This window comes from Colletotrichum costaricense (genome assembly GCF_030867565.1).
Source record: "Colletotrichum costaricense strain IMI 309622 chromosome Unknown Scaffold_3.1, whole genome shotgun sequence".
Taxonomy (NCBI): Eukaryota; Fungi; Ascomycota; class Sordariomycetes; order Glomerellales; family Glomerellaceae; genus Colletotrichum; species Colletotrichum costaricense.
The window spans coordinates 2,928,583-2,953,461 of NW_026848232.1; the positions used below are offsets into that span (position 1 = coordinate 2,928,583).

The 24,879-nt window shown below is 55.7% G+C and overlaps 8 protein-coding genes across 8 annotated transcripts; 5 read left to right on the plus strand and 3 right to left on the minus strand.

Moving 5' to 3' along the window:
• Positions 1–428: 428 nt before the first annotated feature.
• On the minus strand, positions 429–2,099 carry CCOS01_03812 (succinate-semialdehyde dehydrogenase; the record flags this gene model as incomplete). Its single annotated transcript, XM_060451995.1, has 4 exons — positions 429–553; positions 614–1,855; positions 1,915–2,002; positions 2,082–2,099. The coding sequence occupies 4 exons, from the start codon at positions 2,097–2,099 to the stop codon at positions 429–431; spliced, it is 1,473 nt and encodes a 490-aa protein (XP_060318260.1).
• A 700-nt stretch (positions 2,100–2,799) lies between these two features.
• CCOS01_03813 (4-aminobutyrate aminotransferase) lies at positions 2,800–4,566 on the plus strand (the record flags this gene model as incomplete). Its single annotated transcript, XM_060451996.1, has 7 exons — positions 2,800–2,939; positions 3,000–3,035; positions 3,132–3,826; positions 3,884–4,037; positions 4,093–4,174; positions 4,228–4,453; positions 4,520–4,566. The coding sequence occupies 7 exons, from the start codon at positions 2,800–2,802 to the stop codon at positions 4,564–4,566; spliced, it is 1,380 nt and encodes a 459-aa protein (XP_060318261.1).
• A 1,005-nt stretch (positions 4,567–5,571) lies between these two features.
• On the plus strand, positions 5,572–6,306 carry CCOS01_03814 (catalytic activity protein; the record flags this gene model as incomplete). The annotated part of the gene is made up of 1 exon (XM_060451997.1): positions 5,572–6,306. One exon carries the CDS (start codon positions 5,572–5,574, stop codon positions 6,304–6,306), a length of 735 nt encoding a protein of 244 aa, XP_060318262.1.
• A 719-nt stretch (positions 6,307–7,025) lies between these two features.
• On the plus strand, positions 7,026–8,481 carry CCOS01_03815 (FAD dependent oxidoreductase superfamily protein; the record flags this gene model as incomplete). Its single annotated transcript, XM_060451998.1, has 2 exons — positions 7,026–7,568; positions 7,630–8,481. The coding sequence occupies 2 exons, from the start codon at positions 7,026–7,028 to the stop codon at positions 8,479–8,481; spliced, it is 1,395 nt and encodes a 464-aa protein (XP_060318263.1).
• A 920-nt stretch (positions 8,482–9,401) lies between these two features.
• CCOS01_03816 (fungal specific transcription factor domain-containing protein) lies at positions 9,402–12,587 on the plus strand (the record flags this gene model as incomplete). Its single annotated transcript, XM_060451999.1, has 7 exons — positions 9,402–9,537; positions 9,609–9,673; positions 9,888–10,254; positions 10,402–10,472; positions 10,533–11,164; positions 11,225–11,395; positions 11,474–12,587. 7 exons carry the CDS (start codon positions 9,402–9,404, stop codon positions 12,585–12,587), a joined length of 2,556 nt encoding a protein of 851 aa, XP_060318264.1.
• A 1,149-nt stretch (positions 12,588–13,736) lies between these two features.
• CCOS01_03817 (oxidoreductase molybdopterin binding domain-containing protein) lies at positions 13,737–15,562 on the minus strand (the record flags this gene model as incomplete). Its single annotated transcript, XM_060452000.1, has 4 exons — positions 13,737–13,950; positions 14,079–15,064; positions 15,133–15,321; positions 15,401–15,562. 4 exons carry the CDS (start codon positions 15,560–15,562, stop codon positions 13,737–13,739), a joined length of 1,551 nt encoding a protein of 516 aa, XP_060318265.1.
• Positions 15,563–16,535: 973 nt separating this feature from the next.
• On the minus strand, positions 16,536–20,174 carry CCOS01_03818 (sodium/calcium exchanger protein; the record flags this gene model as incomplete). The annotated part of the gene is made up of 3 exons (XM_060452001.1): positions 16,536–16,961; positions 17,012–19,842; positions 19,967–20,174. 3 exons carry the CDS (start codon positions 20,172–20,174, stop codon positions 16,536–16,538), a joined length of 3,465 nt encoding a protein of 1,154 aa, XP_060318266.1.
• Positions 20,175–23,014: 2,840 nt separating this feature from the next.
• Positions 23,015–24,302, plus strand: CCOS01_03819 (26S protease regulatory subunit 8; the record flags this gene model as incomplete). The annotated part of the gene is made up of 2 exons (XM_060452002.1): positions 23,015–23,249; positions 23,368–24,302. The coding sequence occupies 2 exons, from the start codon at positions 23,015–23,017 to the stop codon at positions 24,300–24,302; spliced, it is 1,170 nt and encodes a 389-aa protein (XP_060318267.1).
• Positions 24,303–24,879: the final 577 nt, after the last annotated feature.

The following is a 24,879-nucleotide window of genomic DNA, read 5'->3' on the forward strand; positions in this document are numbered from 1 at the left end:
CATTCCCCTTTCTCATCTTGCTGACCATTCCAACCCTGATAGCCTATTGGCTTTCAAAAGTGATGACTTTAGACACCGATTCCTTTCAAATAATGACACTAGCAGCATTGGGAGTAAGCTACACTTAACTGCCTACAAAAGAAGGTAGATAGGTGGGTGACAAACTAGTTCCTTTCAATATCTTGCTTCTATCTCTGTTACTCCTACTCCCGCTGTCCTGTTGATAATCTTCGTCACTCAAGAGATTTCGCTCTTTATACACTAGTCTATATAAACTATGCCTCAAGACACGTAGTCAGGGGATACTAATGGTAGTGGTCATAAGGAAAGTGAAACTCTTGCGTGGACCGGTATTCTATTCTATCATGTAAGGTACTTGGTAGGGTATAGTCTAAGAAAGAAACGAAAACATGACAGGAAAAGCGGCGTTATTCAATACCAGTCATTACCATCTTGGTGACCAAAAACTCGTCAATGCCGTACTTGCTTCCTTCGCGGCCAAATCCGCTCTGCTTCACGCCACCAAAGGGCGCGGCGGGATCACTGATGGCTCCTAGAAGCAGCTCGTTAGCAAAAGCCTGACATCAAATGCTCTCACAACTGGACAACTTACCAATGTTTACGCCAACCATGCCAACCTCGAGCGCCTCCGCCACACGCCAGCACCGCGACACGTCCTTGCTGAAGAAATACCCCGCAAGACCAACGTCCGCATCGTTGGCAAGCTCGACGGCCTGCTCCTCGGTATCAAATGCAAACAACGCCGCCACGGGCCCAAACGTCTCCTCGGAGCAGATCTTCATGCCGGGCTTCATGTCCGCCAGCACGGTGAGGTCAAAGTAGTTGGACCCCAGCTCGGTCAGGGGCTTGCCGCCGAGAAGCACCCGCGCGCCCTTGGCGACGGCATCCTTGACGTGCTCGTCGACCTTGGCGACGGCGCGGTTGTGGATGAGCGGGCCGTGCGTCGTCGTCTCGGCGAACCCGTCGCCGACGGTAAAGGTCTTGATGGCGTCCACGACCATCTGCGAGAACTTGTCGTACACGCTGCTGTGGACCAGGATCCGGTTAGCGCACACGCACGTCTGGCCCGAGATTCTGAACTTGGACGCGATGAGGCCCTTGAGCGCCGCGTCTAGATCGGCGTCTTCGAAGACGATGAAGGGGGCGTTGCCGCCGAGCTCAAAGGACAACTTCTTGAGTGTTGAGGAGCATTGGTTCATCAGCAGCTTTCCGACGCCCGTCGAGCCGGTGAAGGACACTTTCTTGATGACCGGGTGCGTCGTCAGCACTTTCCCTACGGAAATGGTGTTATCCAGGGCCGTGATGATGTTCACCACGCCCGCGGGGATACCCGCGCGATGAGCAAGCTCAGCGAGAGCCAGCGCCGTCAGGGGTGCCTCGGCCGGTGCCTTGACGACGACGGTACACCCGGCCGCCAGCGCGGGGCCGACCTTGCGTGTAATCATGGCCGCAGGGAAGTTCCACGGCGCGATGAGGCCGCAAACGCCGATAGGCTCCTTGAGAGTGACGAGGCGGCAGCTTGGGTTACTCGCCTGGATGGTGTCGCCGTAGATCCGGGGCGCCTCCTCGGAGAACCACTCGAAAAAGGAGGCGGCGTAGCCGACTTCCGTCTTTGCGTCGGCCAGAGGCTTGCCGTTCTCCAGGGTGATGATCTTGGCGAGGTCGTCGGCATTTTCCATCATGAGGTCGAACCATTTCCGGAGGAGGCGCGCTCTGGCGCGTGCCGGGGTCTTGCGGAAGGATTTGAAGGCATCGTGGGCGGCGAGGATGGATGCTTCGGTGTCGGCTTCGTCGAACTCGGGACACTTTGCTACCTCGGTGAGGGTTGAAGGGTCTGGTGAGAGTGTCAGCTTGGCTGCTCCTCCCGAGTTGATGTGGTGGTGAACTACTCACTCTCGACTGAGAATACTTTCTCAGATTTGGCGCCAATCCATTGCCCGTTGACGTAGCATGATGTCTTCAGCAGGGAAGCATCTTTCAACTGTAACATCACAATAGTTTAGCAAACGAATGACATTCACTAAGAGGCTCATGTCCTCTAACGGGAGGACCCCACTTACTTGATGTGCTGATGCCATTGTGAGTAAAAGTAATGCACCTCGATCTTGGTTCCTGCAGAAAAGTGGTCTGATGACTACAGAACTACCGCGGTAAGCCGGACAGCCTCATGCGGTCGACTGTTTATATGAACCCTTTCACGATGGCGTCAAAGTTGGCGGCAGTGCGATATCGTTGTCGCCTGTCTGATACCGGTGTGGGAACGACAATTGTGGTTTTGAGTGGGACCGGCCCGGGCCCGGAGTGGGGCACTCGGAGGGGGGTTTGACACATCTTGTGATTTGAACCCGCTGAAAATGGCAAGAAAATAGACCAATTCTGTACACTAAAACTCTCGCCCCAGAACGCCTCAATGCACAATGTGTTTGGCATGAGCCGCAATCGGGATTTTAAGGATGGGTCATGCTAGATTCAATGGAGATTTGGCGGGGTTCACTCTTGCGCCTTGGCCTGGGCCCGGATGGGGCGCCGGTTCGGGACCGGCCGGCTCGTGCCCGGCTCCCACACGTAGAAGGGGCGAACGGAAGCTTTCGGGCGTCACCACGGACGATAAATACTCGATCTCCCAACACTTGACGATGAGTTTTTGTATCAAGCAAGCTTCAAGAGCCTCTTAAAAAAACAGATATACATACACCTTACACTGTATCGCACCTTCTCCAAGACTCGTTTACAAGATCACCACAGCTCAGTTGCTCAGATCAAGACCAGACCTTCAAGATGCCCGCTGTCATTGAGCACTCGGTCACTACGGAGGTCCCTGGACCTATCTCCAAGGCCAGCGCAAAGAAGCTCGATACCTTCTTTGACGCCCGCGCCGTTCACTTCGTCGTCGACTACGACAAGAGTTCCGGAAACTAGTACGCAGCAACCACCGGCTGTCTTGGTAGAACCTCGTGCTAACAACAGGTGCTTTGTAGCATCGTCGACGTTGACGGCAACAAGTACCTCGATGTGTAAGTCCACTCCCCGGAGCCGCAGCCGCCGATCACCTCGCCGGGCACACCACAATTGACCCGCATCTCGCTAATCTCCCCCGGTTCTCAAAACAGTTACTCCCAGATCGCCTCTATCCCGGTAGGCTACAACAACCCCACCCTCATCGAGGCCGCCAAGTCCCCCGAGATGATCTCCGCCCTCGTCAACAGACCCGCCATCGGCAACTTCCCCTCTGGCGCCTGGCACGACCTCCTCCAGAACGGCCTCATGAAGGCCGCTCCGGAGGGACTCAACCACATCTTCACCGCCCAGTCCGGCTCCGAGGCCAACGAGCTGGCCTACAAGGCCGCCTTCATGCTCTACCGCCGCCGCGAGCGCGGCGAGGCCGAGTGGTCCCACGAGGAGATCCACTCGTGCCTGCACAACACCACCCCCGGTTCCCCCGAGCTGGCCATCATGAGCTTCAAGAACTCCTTCCACGGCCGCGGCTTCGGCAGCTTGTCCACCACGCGCAGCAAGGCCGTGCACAAGCTCGATATCCCCTCGTTCAACTGGCCCCAGGCTTCGTTCCCGGCGCTCAAGTACCCCCTGGACAAGTACGCGGCCGAGAACGAGGCCGAGGAGAAGCGCTGCCTGCAGGAGGTGGAGGAGCTGATCCAGAGCTGGCACTGCCCCGTTGCTGCTGTTATCGTTGAGCCTATCCAGTCCGAGGGCGGCGATAACCACGCTTCCCCTGCCTTCTTCCAAGGTCTGCGCGACATCACGCAGAAGCATGCTGTTGTCATGATTGTTGATGAGGTCCAGACTGGTGAGTGGCTCTCCTTGACATTTAAAGTTTATGCAGTCGTACTCATGTGTTGATCAGGCTTCGGCGCTACTGGCAAGTTCTGGGGCCACGCTCACTGGAACCTCACCTCCCCTCCCGATATCGTCACCTTCTCCAAGAAGGCACAGACTGCCGGCTACTACTTTGGCGACCGCATGCTGGTCCCCGACAAGGCCTACCGCCAGTTCAACACGTATGTTCATCCAAATTTTCTTCCATCTCTTCAATTGTCGCTAACGAACCTATAGCTGGATGGGTGATGCCGCCCGCGTCATCGTCTGCAAGGCAGTCATTGACGAGATCCGCGAGAAGAAGCTCGTGGAGCAGACCGTAAGTGAACCATTCCAGACTCATCATGACTTACAAACTCACACGTGTCACAGGCTCGCGTTGGTGAAGTTCTCTACGCCGAGATGGAGAAGCTCGCCCAAAAGTACCCCGATCACGTCATGAACCTCCGCGGCAAGGGCCAGGGCACCTACGTCGCCTTCGACACCCAGAGCGCGGCGGCCGTCACGGGCTCGATGAAGCGCCTCGGCGTCAACATTGGCGCTTGCGGCAAGGAGACCATCCGTCTCCGCCCCATGCTCATCTTTGAGGAGGCACATGGTAAGTCTCTTGAAGAAACACTCACCTTATCTTATACGGCCAGGAGTCTAACATACATCTCTACAGTGCCCATTTTGATCTCTGCATTTGAGAAGACCTTTTCTTCATTGTAAACAGCATTTTATCACGAAAGCATGGCATGGACGGGAAAAGAAATCAAAAATTTGGCGGATTTAGCATAGCATGGATTTACAGCTCCGACGGTAGACCCAAGGTGGGGATCACGGTTTAGGGAGATCTTTTTCTTTTTGATACCATAATGACAGAGCCGATGATGGCCTTGAAAACGGAACATATCTCCTCAACCTTCTCATAGTGAACTCTCAAACGGAATGGGGCAACTTGGTCGAAGCCTCGAGTAACTGACGCATGTTTTTCTATTGACAAAAAGCTGTCAAGTCAAAGCCATCACCGATAGTTCCCACCTTCATCTTGGTATGGATGGCTGACTCGGGTAATATGACAAGTTCTCCGTGAGATCAATCTTCCAAAGGCCTTTGAGTCGCAAGCCTCAACGATAAGTAAAACACACATTTCTAGTGTACCCATTCAGGATCCCCTCCCCACGATCTTTGTCCGACAGATGGCTAGTCGGGTAAACCTACCACCGCACCGCACAGTCTTAGTCGGGAAGGGGATACTGACTACCGGGGGGAACCAACGGGTAGCGCGGCTGGCGGCCGGTAGCTTATCATGCAAGAACCGGGAAATACCTGCGGTCTCTACTTTCGGGGCATCCCCTTCTCGGGACTGGTCGCCCCGTCGAGTGATACGCAACCGGTTCGTCGGATCCGCCAGAGCAGCCGGCTGGGGTAACAAGGATCGTCGCGGCATGACACATGCGGTGGTACACAGTACCCCACTCATCCCCGCGGGCCCAGGCGCCGAGATAGGGCGATGATGCGCATTGGTGATGAGGCTATCTATAGCCTTTTTTGCTTGATACTGGTCTATTTCCAATGGCTGGAAAGTTCATGATGGTCTCATATAAACCTTCAAGACCAGGTTCGCAATCACGCAAACTCACCTTACTCAAAAAGAGGTTCTTCACACACTTAATCAAAATCACTTCGTGAACGCTCCTTCACACACACACACACACACACACATATACAAACATGTCATCACCAAGGAAACACGTCGTCTTCGACATCGTAGGCACCTGCATGTCCTACGACGCCATCCCCCGCGCCATCGAAACCCGTCTCGGCCCCAAACTCGCACAACACAACATCAAGCCCGCCCTCCTCAGCTTCGCCTGGATCGAGGCCGCCGAGCGCGAGTACACCTACCTCTCCATCCAAGGCCGCTACCGCCGCTTCTACGACATCTTCCGCAGCCTCTTCTACCGCATGCTCTTCCAAGCCGGCGTCCCCGAACCGCGCAAACTCGCCACCGACGACGACGTAGCCTACATCATGGACCGCTTCCTCGAGCTCGAGGCCCGGCCCGGCACAAAGGAGTGCTTCACGCTGCTGCGAGAAGCCGGCTTCACAGTCTGGGCCTTCACGGCGGGCGACGCGAAGCGCGTGGGCGGGTACTTTGCCAAGGCGGGCATCGACATGCCCGCGGAGAACCTCAAGAGCTGCGACGCGGACGGCATCGGCAAGCCGGACCCCAGGGCGTACAAGCCCGTGCTGGAGAGCTTTGGCGGGGAGGAGGCGTGGTTCGCGGCGGCGCACATGTGGGATGCGTCGGCGGCCAAGGGGTGCGGGTTCAAGGGGGCGTGGTGCGCCGTGTACGAGGGGGAGCCGTGTACGGATTTGTTTGGGGAGATGGATGTCATGGCGACCGAGTTGCCGGACATGGCGCGGAAGATTATAGCCGCTTCGGAGGGGGCGGCCGCGGCGTAAACGGCGTGATGGGGAGGGGGGATCCTTATCCGTGTGATGGGGGAAAGATCATTGGGGGTGTTTAGTCCTCGGTCTCGCTTTTCTAAGCGGTAGACTCCCCCGGAATAATGAACAAAATGACCAATCTTCACGCATTGTTTTCTACTGTGAAGAAAGATATCGTTCTCGGGTTGTAGGTTGAAGCTGATTCGCTGTGGATATCTTTTCTCAAATGTCACTGGGCGTCTGTCATTTGCTTATCACACCTGATAGAGAAAAAGAGAGGACCCGGCAAATTGCCGGTCCCGTCCTCCCCCGCCGCCGGCTCGGCCTCCGGTCTCGGACACTCGCCGTGTTTTCCGTCATAAACCCCTCCAACAAGCACTGACATCCACCCGTGATCCGGAGCTAGAACCAGAGAGATATCGGTGGGTATGAGTCCCATGCCCGATGCATCTTATCTCGGTTTTCCGGCCTCCAGTGCTTCTTATCAGCTTCAATTGAGCTTCAACGGCACGTTGGTTCATTGAAACGTGCCGGTTCGTACGTTGATAGTAGTACCAGCCCAAAGAGGCGCTTGTCTTCCCCAACATTGGTATATAGAAAGTCCACACATATTGCTTATCAGCTCGGACTTCACTTCTAGCCTGCCCAGTGAACCTTTGCCCCTCCTATTGTGAAAAAGGGAAGCCCGAAAGAAGCTTGCCAAGCCCACCTCTCATCCCGTCACACCCCAAGCCATGCCCGCACCAAAGCCGACAAACCGGACCCCGGTCTCCAACCCCGTCCCCTCCTTCTGGAACGCCGCCCCCCGCCCCCTCGACGACCACCGCACCACCCCGGACCTCCCCGCCGCGAGCGACATCGTCATCGTCGGCGCCGGCTTCGCGGGCGTCGCCACGGCCTACCACATCCTCAAGGACAACCCATCCCCGCCGTCCATCACCATCCTCGAGGCCAGGAAGGTGTGTTCTGGCGCCTCGGGTCGCAACGGCGGGCACGTCAAGCCCGACACGTATTTCCAGGTGCCAAAGTACACCAAGCTCTTTGGTCCCGAGCAGGCAGCCGCGTTGGCCGCGTTTGAGGCCTCGAATGTGTACGCCGTCAAGGAGCTCGTGGAGAGTGAGGGCTTAGATTGCGACTTTCACTTGACAAGGGCGGTTGATGTGTATCTTGATCCGGAGCATGCCAAGGAGACTGAGGCTGCGTATCGGGAATTAGTGAAGGCGGGGGTCGTGAATATGAAGGATGTTGCTTTCACTCCAAAGAAGGATGCTGAAAGGGTAAGTCTATTCCCCCCCTAACATCGATGGTGAGAGATATAGACTAATCATCCAAACACAGGTCTCAGGAGTCAAGGGCGCTCAATGCGCCTTCTCTTTCACAGCAGCACATCTATGGCCAGCAAAAATGGTCCACCAGCTACTAGACCGCCTCCTCAAAAAGGGGTTGAACCTGCAAGCCAACACGCCAGTAACATCGATCTCATCAACGCCCGACGCCGCCGGCCGCTGGACAATCCAGACCCCGCGCGGCGCCATCAGCGCCGGCACAGTCGTCATAGCCACAAACGGCTACACAGCTCAAGTCCTCCCACAATACGAAGACCGCATAGTCCCCGTCCGCGGCCTCTGCAGCCGCATCACCACCCCGGGGGGCCCCAACAGCCCGCACCTGGTCAACACGTACGGCATCCGCTTCGACGCGCGAAACAACGACTACCTCATCCCCCGGGCGGACGGGAGCATCGTCGTCGGCGGCGCGCGGCAGATGTTTTGGCATAAGCGCGGCGAGTGGTTCGACAACGTCCGGGACGACGAGCTAGTGAAGGGCGCGTCGCCGTACTTTGACGGGTACATGCAGAGGCACTTCCGCGGGTGGGAGGAGAGCGGCGCGACGACGGAGAGGGTGTGGACGGGCATCATGGGGTACAGCTCCGATTTCATGCCGCATCTGGGTGGTGTGCCTGGGAAGCCGGGGCAGTACATCATTGCCGGGTTTTCTGGTCACGGCATGCCGGAGATTCTGCTCTCGAGTAAAGGCGTGGCGGCCATGATTCGCGATGGGGCTTCATTTGAGAGCACGGGGCTGCCGAGGATCATGGAGACGTCGAGGGCGAGGATCGAGAGGATCGATAGCCCGCTCGAGGACGGACTCAAGTCTTTGTGGGAGGATGATGTGAAGGCGAAGCTTTGAAGGGAATACGGGCCACGACTCTGACTAATATGACGATGAGTCAATAAGAGACTGGTCTACTCTGTACAATAACACAACCTCGAATCCTCGAGCTCGAGAAACCTCTTTCTTGTTCCTTGCTTTTCCCCCTCGTAAGAGCTTTCTCTGTGTCAGCGAATGCATCACTCAACATCGACTGTCTACCTATAATTTGAATTGGAGTCTTCTCAAGTGAACGAGTCTAGAACACAGTCAGATGCCGCACCACGAGTCAAGGCAACTCCAGAATCTGGGTTCCTGGGTTTGTGCTTCATGCAACATTTCGGCTCCGACCAGGATATAGCCGGCTTCCCCGCGTCTTGGTCACCAAAAAAACAGCGGGTCCGCTCCCCTCCGACCCCGCCGCCGACCGCGGCGCTGGAGGTTTCGCCGAACTTCTGCCTCCCCGACCCCCTCCCCTTCTGGCCTTGCCTTCTGGGAAATGGGGCGCGCGAAGGACTCAGGTAGTAGACGCAGCCGGAGAGTCAGCGCCAGCAGGCCTATCTTAGCTCCCCTCACACACAAACTCGGAACAACCACTCTCATTCACTCACTCACTCATCCCTTTATCCACCCGCATACCTTGCCCACTCCCAATTCCGAGGAATTTGCAAGGGCATTGGGAGGCAGGACCAGACCTTCCTTTCTGAACACGGGCTTCCTTCGTTACGGCGGGGTCACTTGGGAAACACTTTCCGCGGAGAGCCTAAACGAACCTCCCTACACACAAAGAAGACCAAGCCAGAGACACAGAGAGACAAACATAGACAGAGAGAGTCCTCCACCACCGGCCCGGGTCCTCGCCTGGCCCTGTTGATCGGCACAGTCCGCTGCTGCCGCCCTCTCTCGCTATCTACTACAGTCCCCTTATCGGCTATTGCGACTCCAGGAAGAAGTTGTAAATGGATCCCGAGGACGGCTTGCGCCTGCAACGACACAAGCAGCGTCGCGTAGCGGATAAGGAGCGGAAGAGGGCAGTTCGAGCGTATGATGAAGCCCATTTCTTTTGTTTTGTTTTTCCTTCCACGTTCCTGTCCAGTCACATTTTCAATACTAGTTACTCGGTCCAATTGATGCGCGGGAACCTCCCTCATGCTGACGCGACCAAGCTGTGACGGATGTCGGCGACTCAAAGAAAAATGCGACGGAGGAGTCCCTTGCCGCCGGTGCACCCGTCTGCGCCGGCAGTGCGAGTTCCTCACGCCCACGACGAGAGATGAGCCCGGATCGGAAAACTCGACAAGGTGAGAACCTATAGACCTCTTACTTCTCTATACCCATGTCCTTCCCCAAACGTAGCACTGTTACAAGATGCCTCAATGCGATATCTCATGCTTTTCTTTCCCTTGGGTTCTTTGCACCAATGTAAAACATCTGGCTGACAAAAGGGCCGTATTGGCGGGTATCATAATAATAGACCCCGCCACTCGCAACATCATGAAGACGCTCAGTTGAGCCAGAGAATGTCCTACATGGAGCGGCTCCTGGCGCACTACACCGGCAAGAGCACCCTTGACGCCGAGACTCTAAAGACCTTGGCCGAGTCCGTGGAGAAGATGAAGTCGCCTGCTGGACGACCGCGCACCGGCCCGGAGGGCGCGGTGACCGGGGCCGGCGGTGGTGCTGGTGCTGGCGGTGGAGCGGATGTCACCATGGAGCCGGACGTCGGCGCCGAGGCAGAGGTGCAATCGCATAGCTCCGACTCTTTCAAGGTTGACGAGATAACGGTTCAGCCTCTGGAGAACAACATTACACGTAAGGCGGGCCCTATCTCTCTTCCCTCTCCCCTTCTCCTCCCTTCCCCCTGCTCTACCCTTCCCTCTTCCCCGGACCCTCAACAGGCTCGGCTCTAGCATCCCGAAGGACCTCTCCCCGTAGACCGCCATGTTGACCTCCGAGCAGATTACTCCGGCGAGTTCTCACACTGGAACTTCTCCATGCGGATAAAGCAATGGATCGAACAGTGTGTAAACGTAAGCATGCACGCCCTTTCACCTCAACCAAGTCGGCATCGCTGACCCCCCTTCTCATAGGACGCCCCGGATGGTCCAAAGACACAGTTCAAAGAATACTACCGCCCAGAAGAACTCCAGTCCCCCTCCAACACAGTAGCCTCCCTCTCCTCCCTCCCGCCCCGCTACGTCGCAGACTTCCTCGTCCAGGCCTTCTTCAATCATGCCGAGACGAGCTACTTTTACGTCGAGCGTCACTGGCTCATGGACAGGCTCGACCTCGTCTACGAGAACTCGGCCTCCCTAACGCGCCGCGACGTCGGCACCGTCTGCATGATCCTCATCATCTTCGCCATCGGTACGCAGTACGCCTACCTCGACTCCCGGAACGAGAGGGGCGGCCCACCCAGCGCCGCCGCCGACTCGAGCCCCTTTTCGGAGGACACCATCGGCATAATGTTCTATCAGCAGGCGTGCCGGCTGGTCCCCGACGTGATTACTATATCGTCGCTGGAGAGCGTTCAGGCGTGTTTGCTCATCGGCCTCTACACGTTACCACTCGACGCCTCGGGGCTGTCGTACGTTTACTTGAACCTGGCGGTCAAGCTCGCGATCCAGAATGGTATGCACCGGAAGCATCCCGGGGCCGCCATTGACCCTGTCATTCGTGAAACGAGGAACCGTGTCTGGTGGACGGCCTACACAACGGAAAAGTGAGTACACTTTTGTCACGAGCCACTTATTCCTTCTCACATATTGACTTCATCTCCCAGGCGAATCGGCATATTCCATGGCCGGCCGGTATCCATCGCAGCAAGCGACGTCGACGCCGAACTCCCAGTCGACAGACCAGAAATCTGGCCCGGTTCAGCACCGCCAAATACGGCACACATGCTAGCAACCCTCCAGCTCAACAACGCCCTCAGCAGAATAGCTCACCAAATGTCAGTCGCCCCCTATCTCCGCTCTCTTCTTTACACCTCCTTGTTCTCCCCCCATCTCACTAACATTCAACCCACAAGATCCCTCTTCAAAACTTTTGAAAAGAACGAAATCCCAGAAGGCATGGCCAAGCTCGTCGAGATGAAGGCCCAACTCCACAACTGGTGGAACAGCCTCCCAGAACCAACCTTCATCAAGGACCCGACCACGGGCCCCGCCGTCTTCCGCCCGACAATGCACCTGAGGCTAGAATACTGCCTCGTTCGCATGTTCGCCGGCCGCCCCTTCATCTTCCCCCGCGAATCGGCCCACCGCGGCAGCACAGCAAGCTCCTCCGGATCCCCCGCGGACTCCGTCGCCGTCACAGTAGTCGCAGGCGGCGGCGGCGGTCCCTCCTCCGGTGGTGCCGGTGGCGGCCGCGCCACGACAAGCAGCTCAACCAGCAAGACAACACACCCGCGCGCCGTCCTCGTAGCAGACTGCGTCGACGCCGCCCTCCTCGTCGTAGAGACCTGCCGCCTCCTCCGCAACACAGTCGGCCTCGCCCGCGCCTCGTACACGGAATTCTCCTCGTGCCGCGCCGCCCTGCTCGTCATCATCACGCAGTGCCTCCAGAAGAAGACGGACCGCCTCCGCGACGCTCTCAGAGAAGGCATGGCGATGCTGAGGGAGATGTCGGCGGGTGGGGAGTCGGCGAAATCGGAAATGTCTCTCATCGAGGCTTTTGAGCGCGCGATTTCGAGGCTGGATATGGCGGACGAGAGTAATGGTGGCGGGGCCGGCGCTGGTGGTGGCGCATCCGGGGTGAAGGAATCTGATTATGCGAGGTTTAAAAAGTGGGAGATGTTGTGGAAGACGGATACGCCTGCGCAGGGCCACGGCCAGGGTGGTGATGCGAGAAGCGAGAGGGACGGACTTGATGGCGCGGGGCTACCGATTCCGCCGCATCCTGCGGGCATATGGCGTGGTGGAGGACACGGGCACTCTAGTGGCGGAGGAGGACATGTTCCTCCCGGCGCGGGGAGGCAGGGCACGGCGTCATTGCCGCCGGCGATGCCGTTTTTCGGGCTCGATGGGAGTCTATCGCCTATGCCGCCTGCGCTCGACGAGTTCTCGGCCATGTTCGGGAACGGATACGTGCCGGGTTTTGAAGGTATGGGCGGAAGTGTAAACGGGAACTGGATGGGTCTTTGAGTTCAGGATGGAGGAAACTTTGAAAGAAAAAGGAGCCAGTCGATTGAGACATTGCCTACTTCACGGCCGGCAGAATATGGCGTTTGCTTGTCTCTGTTTACCTACTTGGATGTGAAGATATCTTTACATCGGTCATACCTTCCACAAGGTCATACCTTCCCGTACCTTCCGTAAGAACCCGTTATACCCCCCCTCAAGTCCATTCCTGTCACCAGCCAGCAGGCGCCCCTTTGGGGGTCAGGTCAAAACTGGCTGGGTGGTGGAGTGGTTGAAGTCCACGAACAGCCTAATCGGTGAAGGCGAAGAGGTCCCGTGTTCGAGTCCCAGCATGTGCGCCAGAGATGTAGCCCCCGTTCGCCACCGGGGGGGTGAACTCTTTTGCTTTTTGGTATCATCAAGGAGTGAGTAGGTAGGTAGTCACCTTAGGACAGGACGAAGAATAAATAGACTACGTTCTGAAACAAGACACGATGATGTTACTGGGTGTCTGAACTTGATGAATATTGTTTGATGTGAAGTAAAGGCCCGGAAGGAGTGGGTGATCGATTTACTGGAAAGCTGTCGCTGGGATGCCTCACCATTTTAAACGAGGAAGAAAGCTACATTATCATCAAGAGGCGGTGTATATATGCAATGAAAGTGGTCTGACTACCACACTGACCCCTCAGATATGGCCTCATGGCCGAACTCCTGTGCAGTAGACCCATTCAGGCAGAATCACAAAGCCAAGGAGTAAGAACGGAACACGGAGTAAAGGAGAGAAGTATTCTCATGTAAAAGACTCGATAGCTCTGTGTGATAATCTGTAGAATGACCTTTCTAGATGCTAGACTTGGCATGGGAGCATGTACCTTAGACTTGATATAATAGCAGAATATTTGAGCACCGGTAGCACTTGTTCGCATACTACTGAATAACATCACGCGTGTAGTCTTTTTTGTATAGTAAACATGATAGAACTTCAACATACAAGACTCAATACCCTACAATATGGGCGTCTTGGCTGAGAACTACAATAACAAAACTTCAGGCTCCCCATCACCACGAAAACAAAACAAAACACAACACAACAAGCCGTTTCGTTGCCTCGCTCAATATTTCCTCTCCCCAGTCAACCCTCTGATAAATCCTCCTCGACCCAAATTCCCTTTACTCCGTAGGATCCCGCCCGCCCTGCGCCGCCATGTTCCTCTCATACTCCTCATCCGACTCAAAGTCAATCTCGGCAGGCAGCGTAATCGGCACAATCGGAATCCCATTCTCCTCCAGCTTCTTCAGCCTCGCCGCCGTCGCGGGTCTCGACTTGTTGATGCTATACACCTTGATGCGGTGCGCCGACGACGTGACGTGCAAGTCCCAGTTCCTGTGTAGTCTCATCATCAGTCTCTAGATCATCGTCGTCCCTTCTGCCACAAAGTGGAAAGACACGCAAGTCGCATCCGAAGAAGTGTGAATACGAAGGAGAGAAAAGGGGGGGAGTGAAAGACATACCAAGCAGACCTCACAAAAGTAGGCTGCGTATTACACGCATTATCCCACGTCCTCACACAAAACTCCAACCACCCCTCCGCGTCAACAGGCAACTCAATCTCCCACAACCGCCACGCATGGAAATACTTGCCACTCATCTTCTCCCACGGAACCTCATACCACACCCCGCCCCCATCACCACTGACCTCGACCCTCACAGGCCAATGCCCGCCCCCGGAGTACGCCCACCCCCTCAACCTCACCTTCCCTTCGTGAACGACCTGCTCCATATCCCTCGGCGTCATAATAGCAGAGCTCACCGGCATCTCCTGGATCGAGAACCCGTTGCTGTACTTTACATTCTGCTTCCCCACCTGCGGCGTGTAGTAGATATACTCCCGCCTCTGCACCGGCGCACTGCTCTCGCTCGCGATGGCCCGGATCTGCGTCAACCACTTTGTGCTCCGCGCCCCGATGTACCCAAACACCACCGTCCGCAACGGAAACCCGTGGATCTTGGGCAGCGGCTGCCCGTTCATCTCCCACGCCAGCAGCACCTCGTTCGCCTTCACCTTCCGCCACGGCACGCTCACGACGTAGTTATACACCTTGCCCTTCTTGAAGTACGTATCCGCGCCGTAAAACTCCAAGTGCGCCGCGCCGTCTTTCAACCCGCCGCAGTACTTTATGACTTTCTTCAGGGACACGCCCGTCCATCGCGCGGTGCCGATGGCGCCTTCGCCCCAGGGGGCGTTGATGAGCTCGTCGCCGTCGCCTGGGTACTGCGCGATCTGCTCGATACGCCGCGTGCCGGAGCACTGGATCGAGACGACGTTGGTTTGGTGTTTGAACTTGGTTTTCAGGTCGTGCAGGGTCAGTGTCTGCGGGTTGTTGACGAGGCCGGCGATGTCGAGTGTGTATTTGTCCTCGTCGATTTCCGGGATGCCGCCGTGGTTGCGAACAAAGTGGTCTTTGTTGGAGGTGATTTCTGTCTCTACCAGGCGTTTCTGCGGTTGTTTTCTGTACGTCAGTCTGTGGGGAGGGAATCTTGGCGCGAAGATTCGATAAGACTAACACGAGGGGGCTCGCCGTTATAAGGAAACTGAAGAACGTGAATCATATCCTGTGCCTTTTCCTTCTTGACGATATCCCAGCTGACTTCAGGGATATGACCCAGCCCGCACGCGTAGTGATACTGCTTCCATCGCTCCCCCGTCAGGATCGGATTCGTATCGGGCAGCGGTCCCAGTTGATACTGAGGCGGCTATTACACGCAGTAGGAAAATTCAGTCAGCAGATGCTCCCAACACATGAACCCTCGGGGCATCGACATGTTGACTTACCTCCGGAAAGTCATAATGCCTCATGAGCTCTTCAACTTGCTTCTTCTTCTCCGGATACTTCTCCCACTCAATGTACCCTTTCCAGCCATCCCTCTCCTCCTTGAAGTGAGGTGTCTTACCCTTCGCCTTGAAGGGGATCGCGTGAGGTTCAGCAGGAGCCATGGTGAGTACGACAAATAAAAGAGGAAGTCAGAAAGCCGATTTTCACCGAAAATATCTCTGAATAAAGACCACAAAAGACGGGAAGACGTCGTTAATAAGATGCAAAGCCACTCATCGACAGGCATCCAATAACACGCCAAAAGTCAATCTCCTACACTGGCAAAATCACACCTAGAAACCATGACATACATCTCTCAGCGAGTCCAGTTTGTTACAAACACACCCCAGCCAATAAACAGCCTCTCATTTAGAATCTGATGCCGTCATGAAGACATCAAACAACCGTCTTCTCTCATGCGGAAGCTTTGCCGCGGCCCGACGCTAACAAACCCGCATTGCAGGTATGTCAGCGTTGCAGGAGCCATGTTACCTGTAACCTTGGCCCTCCTCCCCCACGCGAGATAGCAATCAAACTCGCGTCTTTAGATCGGGAATCTCGGTTACAGTCGCTGGCAATGAGAGTCTAGCCAAAGAAGCCAAAATTCGTAACCGTCGCCGTTGGTTGTGCCCGTTGTGGTACTCCACTTAGTCATGACGTTGATCGTCCGGTCCCCCCTGTCGTATGTGAAAACAAGCATTTGCCGTTTGGAACGCTATCGCTAGACTCGGTCAAAAGTCGGCGACACTTGGCATTCGGCGGAACATGATGATCCAGGCACTGACGAGGTCTCACGGAAACCGAGAATCATGACTTTCGGATGTGAACATTAGGGATGTATATTCCGAGCGATCCGCGATGAAACGATAGGGTAATCTAGGTAATGTGCTCCTCTCCTTAACGCCGTCAGCGTCCTATCATAGCCGCCTGCTAAAACCAAAATAATGCAATGTCCTGTAGGACAAAAAACTGACAGAAGCCCCAGGTTGAGACTGGGGCTTCATGAACCTCTGACCTTCTACCGCCCTTTAATGATGTTTCCCCCTCTTCAGGTACCGCCTCTCCTCTATACCCATCTTTTTTGTCAAAACTCCATCACTGCAGAACAGCGCCGCTCACTCTCCGGCCAACAGTCTTGATGGTCGAGTACTGTCCGTTGGCGCCCATGACATCAAATCGACTCACGCTCATGGCGTCTTCGGTGTACCCTGAAAAGTAGTAGCCCACAATGACTACAAGGTAGCTGAGCAGCAGAATGCTGCCCTTGAAGTAGTTACTCTTTCCTTCACCGTACATGTAGCTAAGCAAGAACACGCAAATGATGACAGTGACCATGTCCCACTGGGGGAACAGGAGCGAGAAGGTGTGCGCAGTGAGGTCTTCGAAACGATCCGAGGTGACGTAAATCGCAGAGAATAGGACAAGGGCCGGAACCTGAAGCAAACAGACTTGAAGCGCATAGGCAGAACCAATCTCCATAGAGAGCGCAATGTTGCCGTTCATAGCGAACGAAATGGCGTTCTGTAAATCGTTAGTCAAGACCATAGCGTAGGTGTGCAGACCAAACTTACCAAAAACTCGGTCGTGTTGGGGACCAGCGCGAAAAGAGTAATACCCAAGAACTTCTCATCAATGGCGAAGCCTTCAAGAACGACGTCTACAGTGTCTACTAGAATCTCGGCAATAATGGCATAAAGTACGGTAGCACCCATGAGGATGAAGGCACTCTTGCCTCGGCTCCAGTTGGGAGCGTCGTGTCCACCATGGGGTACTTGGGCAGTGCTTGCTGCTGCGAGATCTTCATTGTCGGCAACGGTAGCGGTACGGAGGGCCGGGGGACGCGAGGTGGCCGCAGTCGAACCCGGGGGAAGCGCCGAGGTCCTGCGAGGCATCCGCTCCCGTGCAGCAATCGTGGCCGCAGTGGCCGCCATCTCTGCCACCTCTCGGACCAATGCGTTGTTCTCCGCCTCTGAGAATCCAGGGATGTGAACAGTAGAGCGGACCGTATCGCTGCCGCTGGACTTCGGAGGCACGACGTGCGGGATACTGACGCTGCCATTGCCAGCACTCAAGCCCAATCCGGTGACGGACCCCTGGCGAGAGGTGTCATCTTTCTTGTTTGCAAGGCCAACCTGCTTGAGCGACTGACCGAGGATGCGTTTGTAGAGGTGAGAGTCACGGACGTCGACTGAGGTACCGGTGGTTTCAGCAAATGAGTGAGGACCCGACTGTCTAGCGTGGGCATGAGCGTGAGCGTGGGCGTGTGCCTCTTCGTGCTTCTTCTCGTCAATCTCGGAGTTCCAAATGACTGCAGCATGGGTTCGCAGTGTGAACCACAGTCCCACAATATAGGAGAGGAACAATAACGTGGCGCAAAAGTAACAGAACGGACGGACAGCCTCGATATAAAAGCGATCATTGAGCGCCGGAGTCTGAGAGAAGAAGCATCGCTTGCAGTCGCGTCCGTCACCGACGGGAGACAGACCTCCCCCAATGCCACCGTGGTTCACACAGTCCAAACAGTTGAGCTCGTGAGTACCGTAGATTTGGTAGAAGAGCGTGGGTCCAAAGGCGCCGAGGACGGCGAAAAGCAACATTGTCGAAGTGACACCGGCGGACCTGGCATTGAAACGCTGCGTCTTGCGCTTGATGGCACCAAAACACATGGAAAGACCCGGTAGGAAAAGAATACCCGCAAAGATACTTCCCACGATACTGCCTTCCACGAGCTGGCCTTTGCCTTGGCTCAGGGCAACGCAGTAGAGGAACACCTCGACAATCGTGGAGAAGAAAGCGTTGATGGCAGCACCAACACCCATCGAAGACTGTGCCGAGATGGAGGCGACAGCCTGGCCGATGAAGTAGGCGAGCGGCACGATGGAGAATAAGCCGGCAATGAAGAGGAAGGCGGGTGACGTGATGAAGAGCTTCAGATCGAGGACTTGGTCGAGAACGAGATAGTCAAAGATGACGAAGAAGACAACACCCATGAGGTTGATCAAGAATACGTTTGTGCCGTCGATGGTGTATTTCCAGTACTTGATACCGACAGCGCGATACGTGCACAGCAAGATTGACGAGTGCGGCGTATCAGCTGTCCGGGCGAGAACGATGTCGGACTCGAACGAGAGTGCCAAGGGGTGGCGGCGCAGTTGGTCAAAGAGCAGCATAGTGACCTTGCCCATGGGAATCGAGAAGACGAGGAACCAGCAGATCAAGGATACCAGGATCAGCGAGGGTGAGAGCAAGAGGTAGAAGAACAAGAAGAAGACCACGCGGCCAATGTTCCACTGGCCTCTTCCGAACAAACGGCGCTTGGTCTGGGGTGGTGTCTGGCTTCGCTCTCCGCGTCGAGAACGGCCCAGGAGGCTGTCGGTCTCGCTAGGCTCAGAGTCGATGCTCCTGCGCGAGCGTCCAACAATAGATCGGCTGCGTTCAGATCCCTCGGGACCAAAGAAGAGGCGGCCATATTCCAGGTCACCACTCTGCCACTGCTCATACTCGGAAATGCTTCGTCCTTCGCCTTGGTCCTCATCCAGGTAGGCGTCATCCTGCTCCAGGCGCACATATTTGCCGAATGGATAGAAGAGGTAGCCAGCCAAGCCCCAAAGAACTCTGCCGTATTCCCTGCCGCTAGGGGTTGCGGCGAACAAGAAACAGACCAAAGCGCCGAGAGCTGAGAAAGCTGCCATCCACCAGCCGAACAACAAAGTCCAGAGAAGGTTGAAGAAGACAAGCCAAGTGTGGACTCTTCCGCCAGGTGATGAATGAATATCACCCTCGGCATTCTTCTGCACCGAACGATCTTTCTTGTACAACGCAGGCTTCCACAACCTGATACCGAACGGATGGGTCTGGTTGATGGCCTGCTGACGATCCTTGAGCGTAAAGCTCTCGGCGTCGCTCACGTCGCCATCTGACTCTGCATCAATGTCATCTTGGTCGGGGTGTATCGAGGGAACGCGCTCGGTTTCCTCGGGAGCATCCTCGTCAGCTCTGGGTGTCCGCGGACCATCCTCGACTTCATCGTTATCGTCATCGTCCTCGATTCCAGTATCACTGCGTGAAGATTGGACGCGCGATAGCGTGGTTGCCAGTTGAGGCCGGCGGCGGGTGCCAAAAGCGGTGCTGCCCTGACGGCTTTGATGACGGCCAGCGGCATCTGCCTCGACCTCATCGATGTCGTCGTCGACAGAAAAGACTTCGCCGCGGTGTGGTGCTGATGGGTTGGTTGACAGGCGACGGGGCATGGGAGGCTTTCGCGGCTTCGCAGCTTTGGGGCGTTCGGGACCCATCATGGGCGATCTAGCACTAGCAGTTGTTGTCGAGCGTGAATGTGATCGATCGTGGGCGGACGGGTCGGCCAGGTATTGAGAGCCGGAACCTTGGGTATGTATAGAACCTGCAAGCGCACGGGGGTATGATATCAGCCAGGGGGTTTTCACGTTGGGCAACTGGGTAACTCGGACGACCAAGACTCGTTTGGTTTCTGGGCATGCAACAACACAGCAGCGGGTCGTACGTACCGTAGCCACCACCTTCTGGGCGCCTCCGCACCGTGTCGGTGGACTGGAAGGACTGGAAACTTTCGGAGAGACCTTCGTCGCGGGAGGCGACATAAGAGTCGAACCTTGAGGGCTGATGACGAGTATCAGTGGGCGATGCGGTGGTCGAGCTATCGTGGGACTGATGAGATGGATGGGACGGTGTGCCCGGCCCTGTTGAGGGATCCATGGTGGGCGACAACGAATAGGGCGACGAAAGAGCGCGCAGCTGTTTGGGGACGATGGAGCAAGATGGGTGGAGGAGATTGGCAAGGTGCCGGAGATGTGGGTTATCAGTGCAGGCGTAGGCGCAGGCGCGGGACGAGACGGCAACCCGGGGGTGGGAGAAGAGAGCGTCGGGTGGGTTGCTTTGGTTGGAGCTTGGAATTCTCTCGATGTTTTGCTGTCTTGGAACGGCGAGCTGGTGATTAAGCGATATGAGGAGAGGAAACTGGGAAGGGGAAGAAAAAAGTTGTATTGTTGTGAGTGTCTGTGCCAGGCAAGGTGCGGTTGGGTTTAGGTAGGTCCAGGTTCAGGTTCGGGCTCAGTGAGAGAAATGTGAGGATTACTCGGAGAGCCCGACTATGGGTCGAGGAGTCGGTGACGGTGTCGGTGTCGAGGCCCGCCTTCCAGGCTGGATATCTGACGGGTCTCAGTCTGGTAGCCGAAGGTTTATTGCTTATAAACAATGGAGAGGAAGGAAATCGGAGAAGAGGTCGAACAAGCGAACCAGGGAAATGTGGTGAGGTAGACCGCAGCCCGTAGGTAGGTGAGGTAGGTGACCGTGGTGGTGTGGTGTAAACAAGCTAAGTATCCCGTAGAAGGTGACCAAAACACACAAACACACGATGGAAAGGAAAGGACGACCGGGGGGAACAGGAATGAGAATGATGATGGGATGATTAGTCTATATTGGGTTCGAGAAGAAAAGCGCAGTCTTGTTCCATTCCCGTGCGGCGGAAAATGTCTACTGCGCAAAAGGTACGGACGGACACACAGACAACGGGAGCCTGCGATCTGTCGAGCGTACGGAGTAGACGTTATTAGGTAGGTAGAAGGATGTCGAGTAAGAAGTACGAAGCACAAAGTATCGTTGGATGACCCGAATCAGTGGCCGCTGGTGGAGGTGGTGGTGGAGGAGCAGTTCGTACCATGGAAGCTACTTGCCGGCTAACGGTGGGTGCTAGGTAAGCTAAGGTACCTATTGTGTTCCACCATGATCTACCCAAGTACCTACCTTACTTACTCTCTGTTACCTTAGTCTCTGCTCCGTCCACAACAGTGTGTGTAGAGGAGAGCAGCGGAATGCTTGGGTCTCTCCTCCCCCAGATTCACACATATTTTACGGAGCAACACACCTCAATAAGGTGAGGAACTTGCTGCTGCCGCTGCTCAGAGGCACGAGACACTGGGCAGTGGGCAGTGGAGGTGGGATGGAATGTCTGAGTCAGGCGCTGCCCACTGTTGATCAAGCCGCAACCCCAAGTCTCCAACTAGCGGTCATGTGTACGATCTGGATGGCCTCAGATGGCGACTCTCTTTGCAGAAGAGCATGGAAGAAAAGCATGGAAGATGCTCTTATTGGCCCCGCGAGAGGAGCGAGGACCACTGCGAGGCTGCTTCTCCTCCGCAATGTGCTTGTCATCAGGTTCGAGAAGACTGGGGAAGATGGACAGGAGATCCCTCTTTTGTCAGTCTTGTCAACAGGCATGGCTGGTTTTGTAGTAGGTAGCCTTTGGTTGGTGTTTACATTTGCGGCTTGCACACGCACGCACACGCACACGCAACACTTGGCCTGCTTTTTCTTACTTTTGGCGGACGGTTGATAGGTAGGGCCAAGGCAAAAAGTACATGCACATCGTGCAGCGGCACGCAATTTGGGGAAGGATTACCTTAGGTTTCCGAGTGGAGATCACTGGTACTTTGCAAAGGGGCCACTTGGGGTTCCGAAGGGGGGTTACTGCACAGTAAACACTTGAATTCAGCGTCGACTTTGAAGCCGGCGAAGAAGCGGACGGTGGAACGGGAGCATGGATCATGGACCTGTCCCGAATCAGACTAGCGCCCGCGTGCTTCAGAATCGCCGCTGGCACAGGGTGCAACCTCCCATCAGCCGCGACTGGCGAACCTCGAATCCTCGAGTCCCAGTTGCCTCCCCGTTCCCATGCCATGCCCCTCGAAGGCTTCCATCGGGGTCCGTCGTTTCCCATCTTATCCTCGCCGCCGACTCAACCTCACCTCAGCCTTCCCATAGGTTCCGCTTCCACGGTTATCACCGCCTCTTGGACTCTCACAATATGCATCCCACGCCCTGTGCTGTCAATCCTCTCATGATGATTCGACATCTTCCATCAGTTGCTCGACATGTGCTCTGATCTCGTGCTGTGCTCCACTTGCCCATCTAGGAGAGAAAACGTCACCGTACTCCGTATGTACTTGCAGGCGCATTTAGCGTTCTATTGCACCTTCTCTTGCAGCAACAACCTTGGAGAACAATCGCACACGGACCATGACTCTCCCCATCTATGAGATCCATAATTACCTAAGATTCGGGAAACGGCAAATCTACACTTCCGGAAGATGACTTACCTAAGGTCCAGCTGCACTCAGATTCCGTCCGAGCTCAAGCTTGGAATAAGAAAAGTGGATCGTAGCTTTTCCGGAAAGATTCCTATCACGTGACTCCTGGCACTGTCGAACGCGTCGACAGTCGTTTGCCTGCTGCGGCTTGCGGCTGACTGACTGACCGACCGACGGAGCCAGCCAGCCCAGCCAGACGTCCAGCCCTGTCACTCCCAATCCATCTGTGAGCTTCCACATCGACAAGCTTCCATCATCACGACACAACCCACCACCACCACCAACGACCCCGGCAACCTCAATCATTCAACCCGTCACGACCCCGCTCCCGACGACCGATTGGCTTCCCCCTCACTGGTCCACGATAAATCCACATCAACGATAGCTACACCAAAGCAACATCACCACCACTACTCGTCTTCTTCCTTAACCCTCGGGGCATCCATCACGATGGCGCTCGACAGCTACTATCAAAACAAGATCGAGGCCATGAAGCTCGAGATCCTCAAGGGTCAAGCAGTTCTCCGCCGTCTCGAAGCCCAAAGAAACGACTACAACTCCCGCGTGAGGCTACTGAGGGAAGAGCTGGGTCTGTTGCAGCAGCCTGGTTCCTACGTTGGTGAGGTCGTCAAGGTCATGAGCACGAAGAAGGTCCTGGTCAAGGTGCATCCCGAAGGCAAATACGGTATGTCACAATCCTACCAGCTCTACATTCCATGCAGCTCGTTGCTTGCGTCCCTGCCACCTCAACCTCTTCGGGCCCAATCATGTCAATAGCATCAGATCAAACTAACCCCTCGCAGTCGTCGACATCTCCGACAATGTCGACATCACAAAGCTCACCGTCGGCAAGCGGGTAACCCTGCTTTCCGACAGCTACAAGCTCGAGAAGATGCTCCCCTCATCCGTCGACCCCCTCGTCTCCCTCATGATGGTCGAGAAGGTTCCCGACAGCACGTACGATATGATTGGTGGTCTGGATCAGCAGATCAAGGAAATCAAGGAGGTCATCGAGCTCGGCCTCAAGCACCCCGAGCTGTTCGAGTCGCTCGGTATCGCACAACCAAAGGGTGTCCTTCTCTACGGCCCCCCCGGTACGGGAAAGACGCTGCTCGCCCGTGCCGTCGCACATCACACCGACTGCAAGTTCATCAGGGTGTCCGGATCCGAATTGGTGCAAAAGTACATTGGTGAGGGTAGTCGCATGGTTCGCGAGCTCTTCGTGATGGCCCGCGAGCACGCCCCCTCCATCATCTTCATGGACGAGATCGACTCCATCGGTTCCTCCCGTGTCGAGGGCTCATCTGGCGGCGACTCCGAAGTCCAGCGCACCATGTTGGAGCTACTCAACCAGCTGGACGGTTTCGAGCCCACCAAGAACATCAAGGTCATCATGGCCACCAACCGTCTCGATATCCTCGACCCCGCCCTGCTGCGTCCCGGACGTATCGACCGAAAGATTGAGTTCCCTCCGCCAAGTGTCGAGGCCCGTGCCGACATTCTCCGCATCCACAGCCGCAAGATGAACCTGACAAGAGGCATTAACCTCACAAAGATTGCCGAGAAGATGAACGGCTGCTCCGGAGCCGAGCTCAAGGGTGTCTGCACAGAGGCCGGCATGTACGCCCTGCGTGAGCGCAGAGTTCACGTCACCCAAGAGGACTTTGAGCTCGCCACCGCCAAGATCCTCAACAAGCACGACGACAAGGAGGTGTCACTCGGCAAGCTCTGGAAGTAAGTGCATGCCCGCAATTGGGGGTTATGCAACGAGAGGGAGAGAGAGAGAGAGAGAGAGAGAGAAAGAGCAGCAAACGATCGACGAAGACATGTTTACTCGGCTGGCGGGAGTCGGCAGGCAGGCAGGCAGGCAGGCAGGGCGGAAGACTCAGGAGAGGCGGCGGTGGAAACAGCGTCTGCGCCCATTTGCGCGCGCATGTGGCGCTTGTACGGCTAATTATGTACGACTACATAGAATCATGGAATCAGCCACCGTGACATTACACCGTTCATCACTTTTTTTTTTTTTTCTGTCGTCTCCCTTTTTTTTTTGGCGGTACTGGTAGGCGTTTGATGCCACGTTCTCCGACAAAGTGACCTCACCTTGCCTTGACCAACGCACGCCTGCATACTCACAACTTGCGAATCCGAGAAGAGGAAGGGAAGGGGGCCCTTGGTGTATGTACCCCACCGAAATGCCGTAAATCATGGCCGTTTTTTTTCCCCGTCGATTCGCCCCTCGTCTTGACCGCCTGCTTCAGGTGGTCCATCGTCCTCGAGAGAAGGGTATAGACCAGTGTGACCACATGGATGGCAAA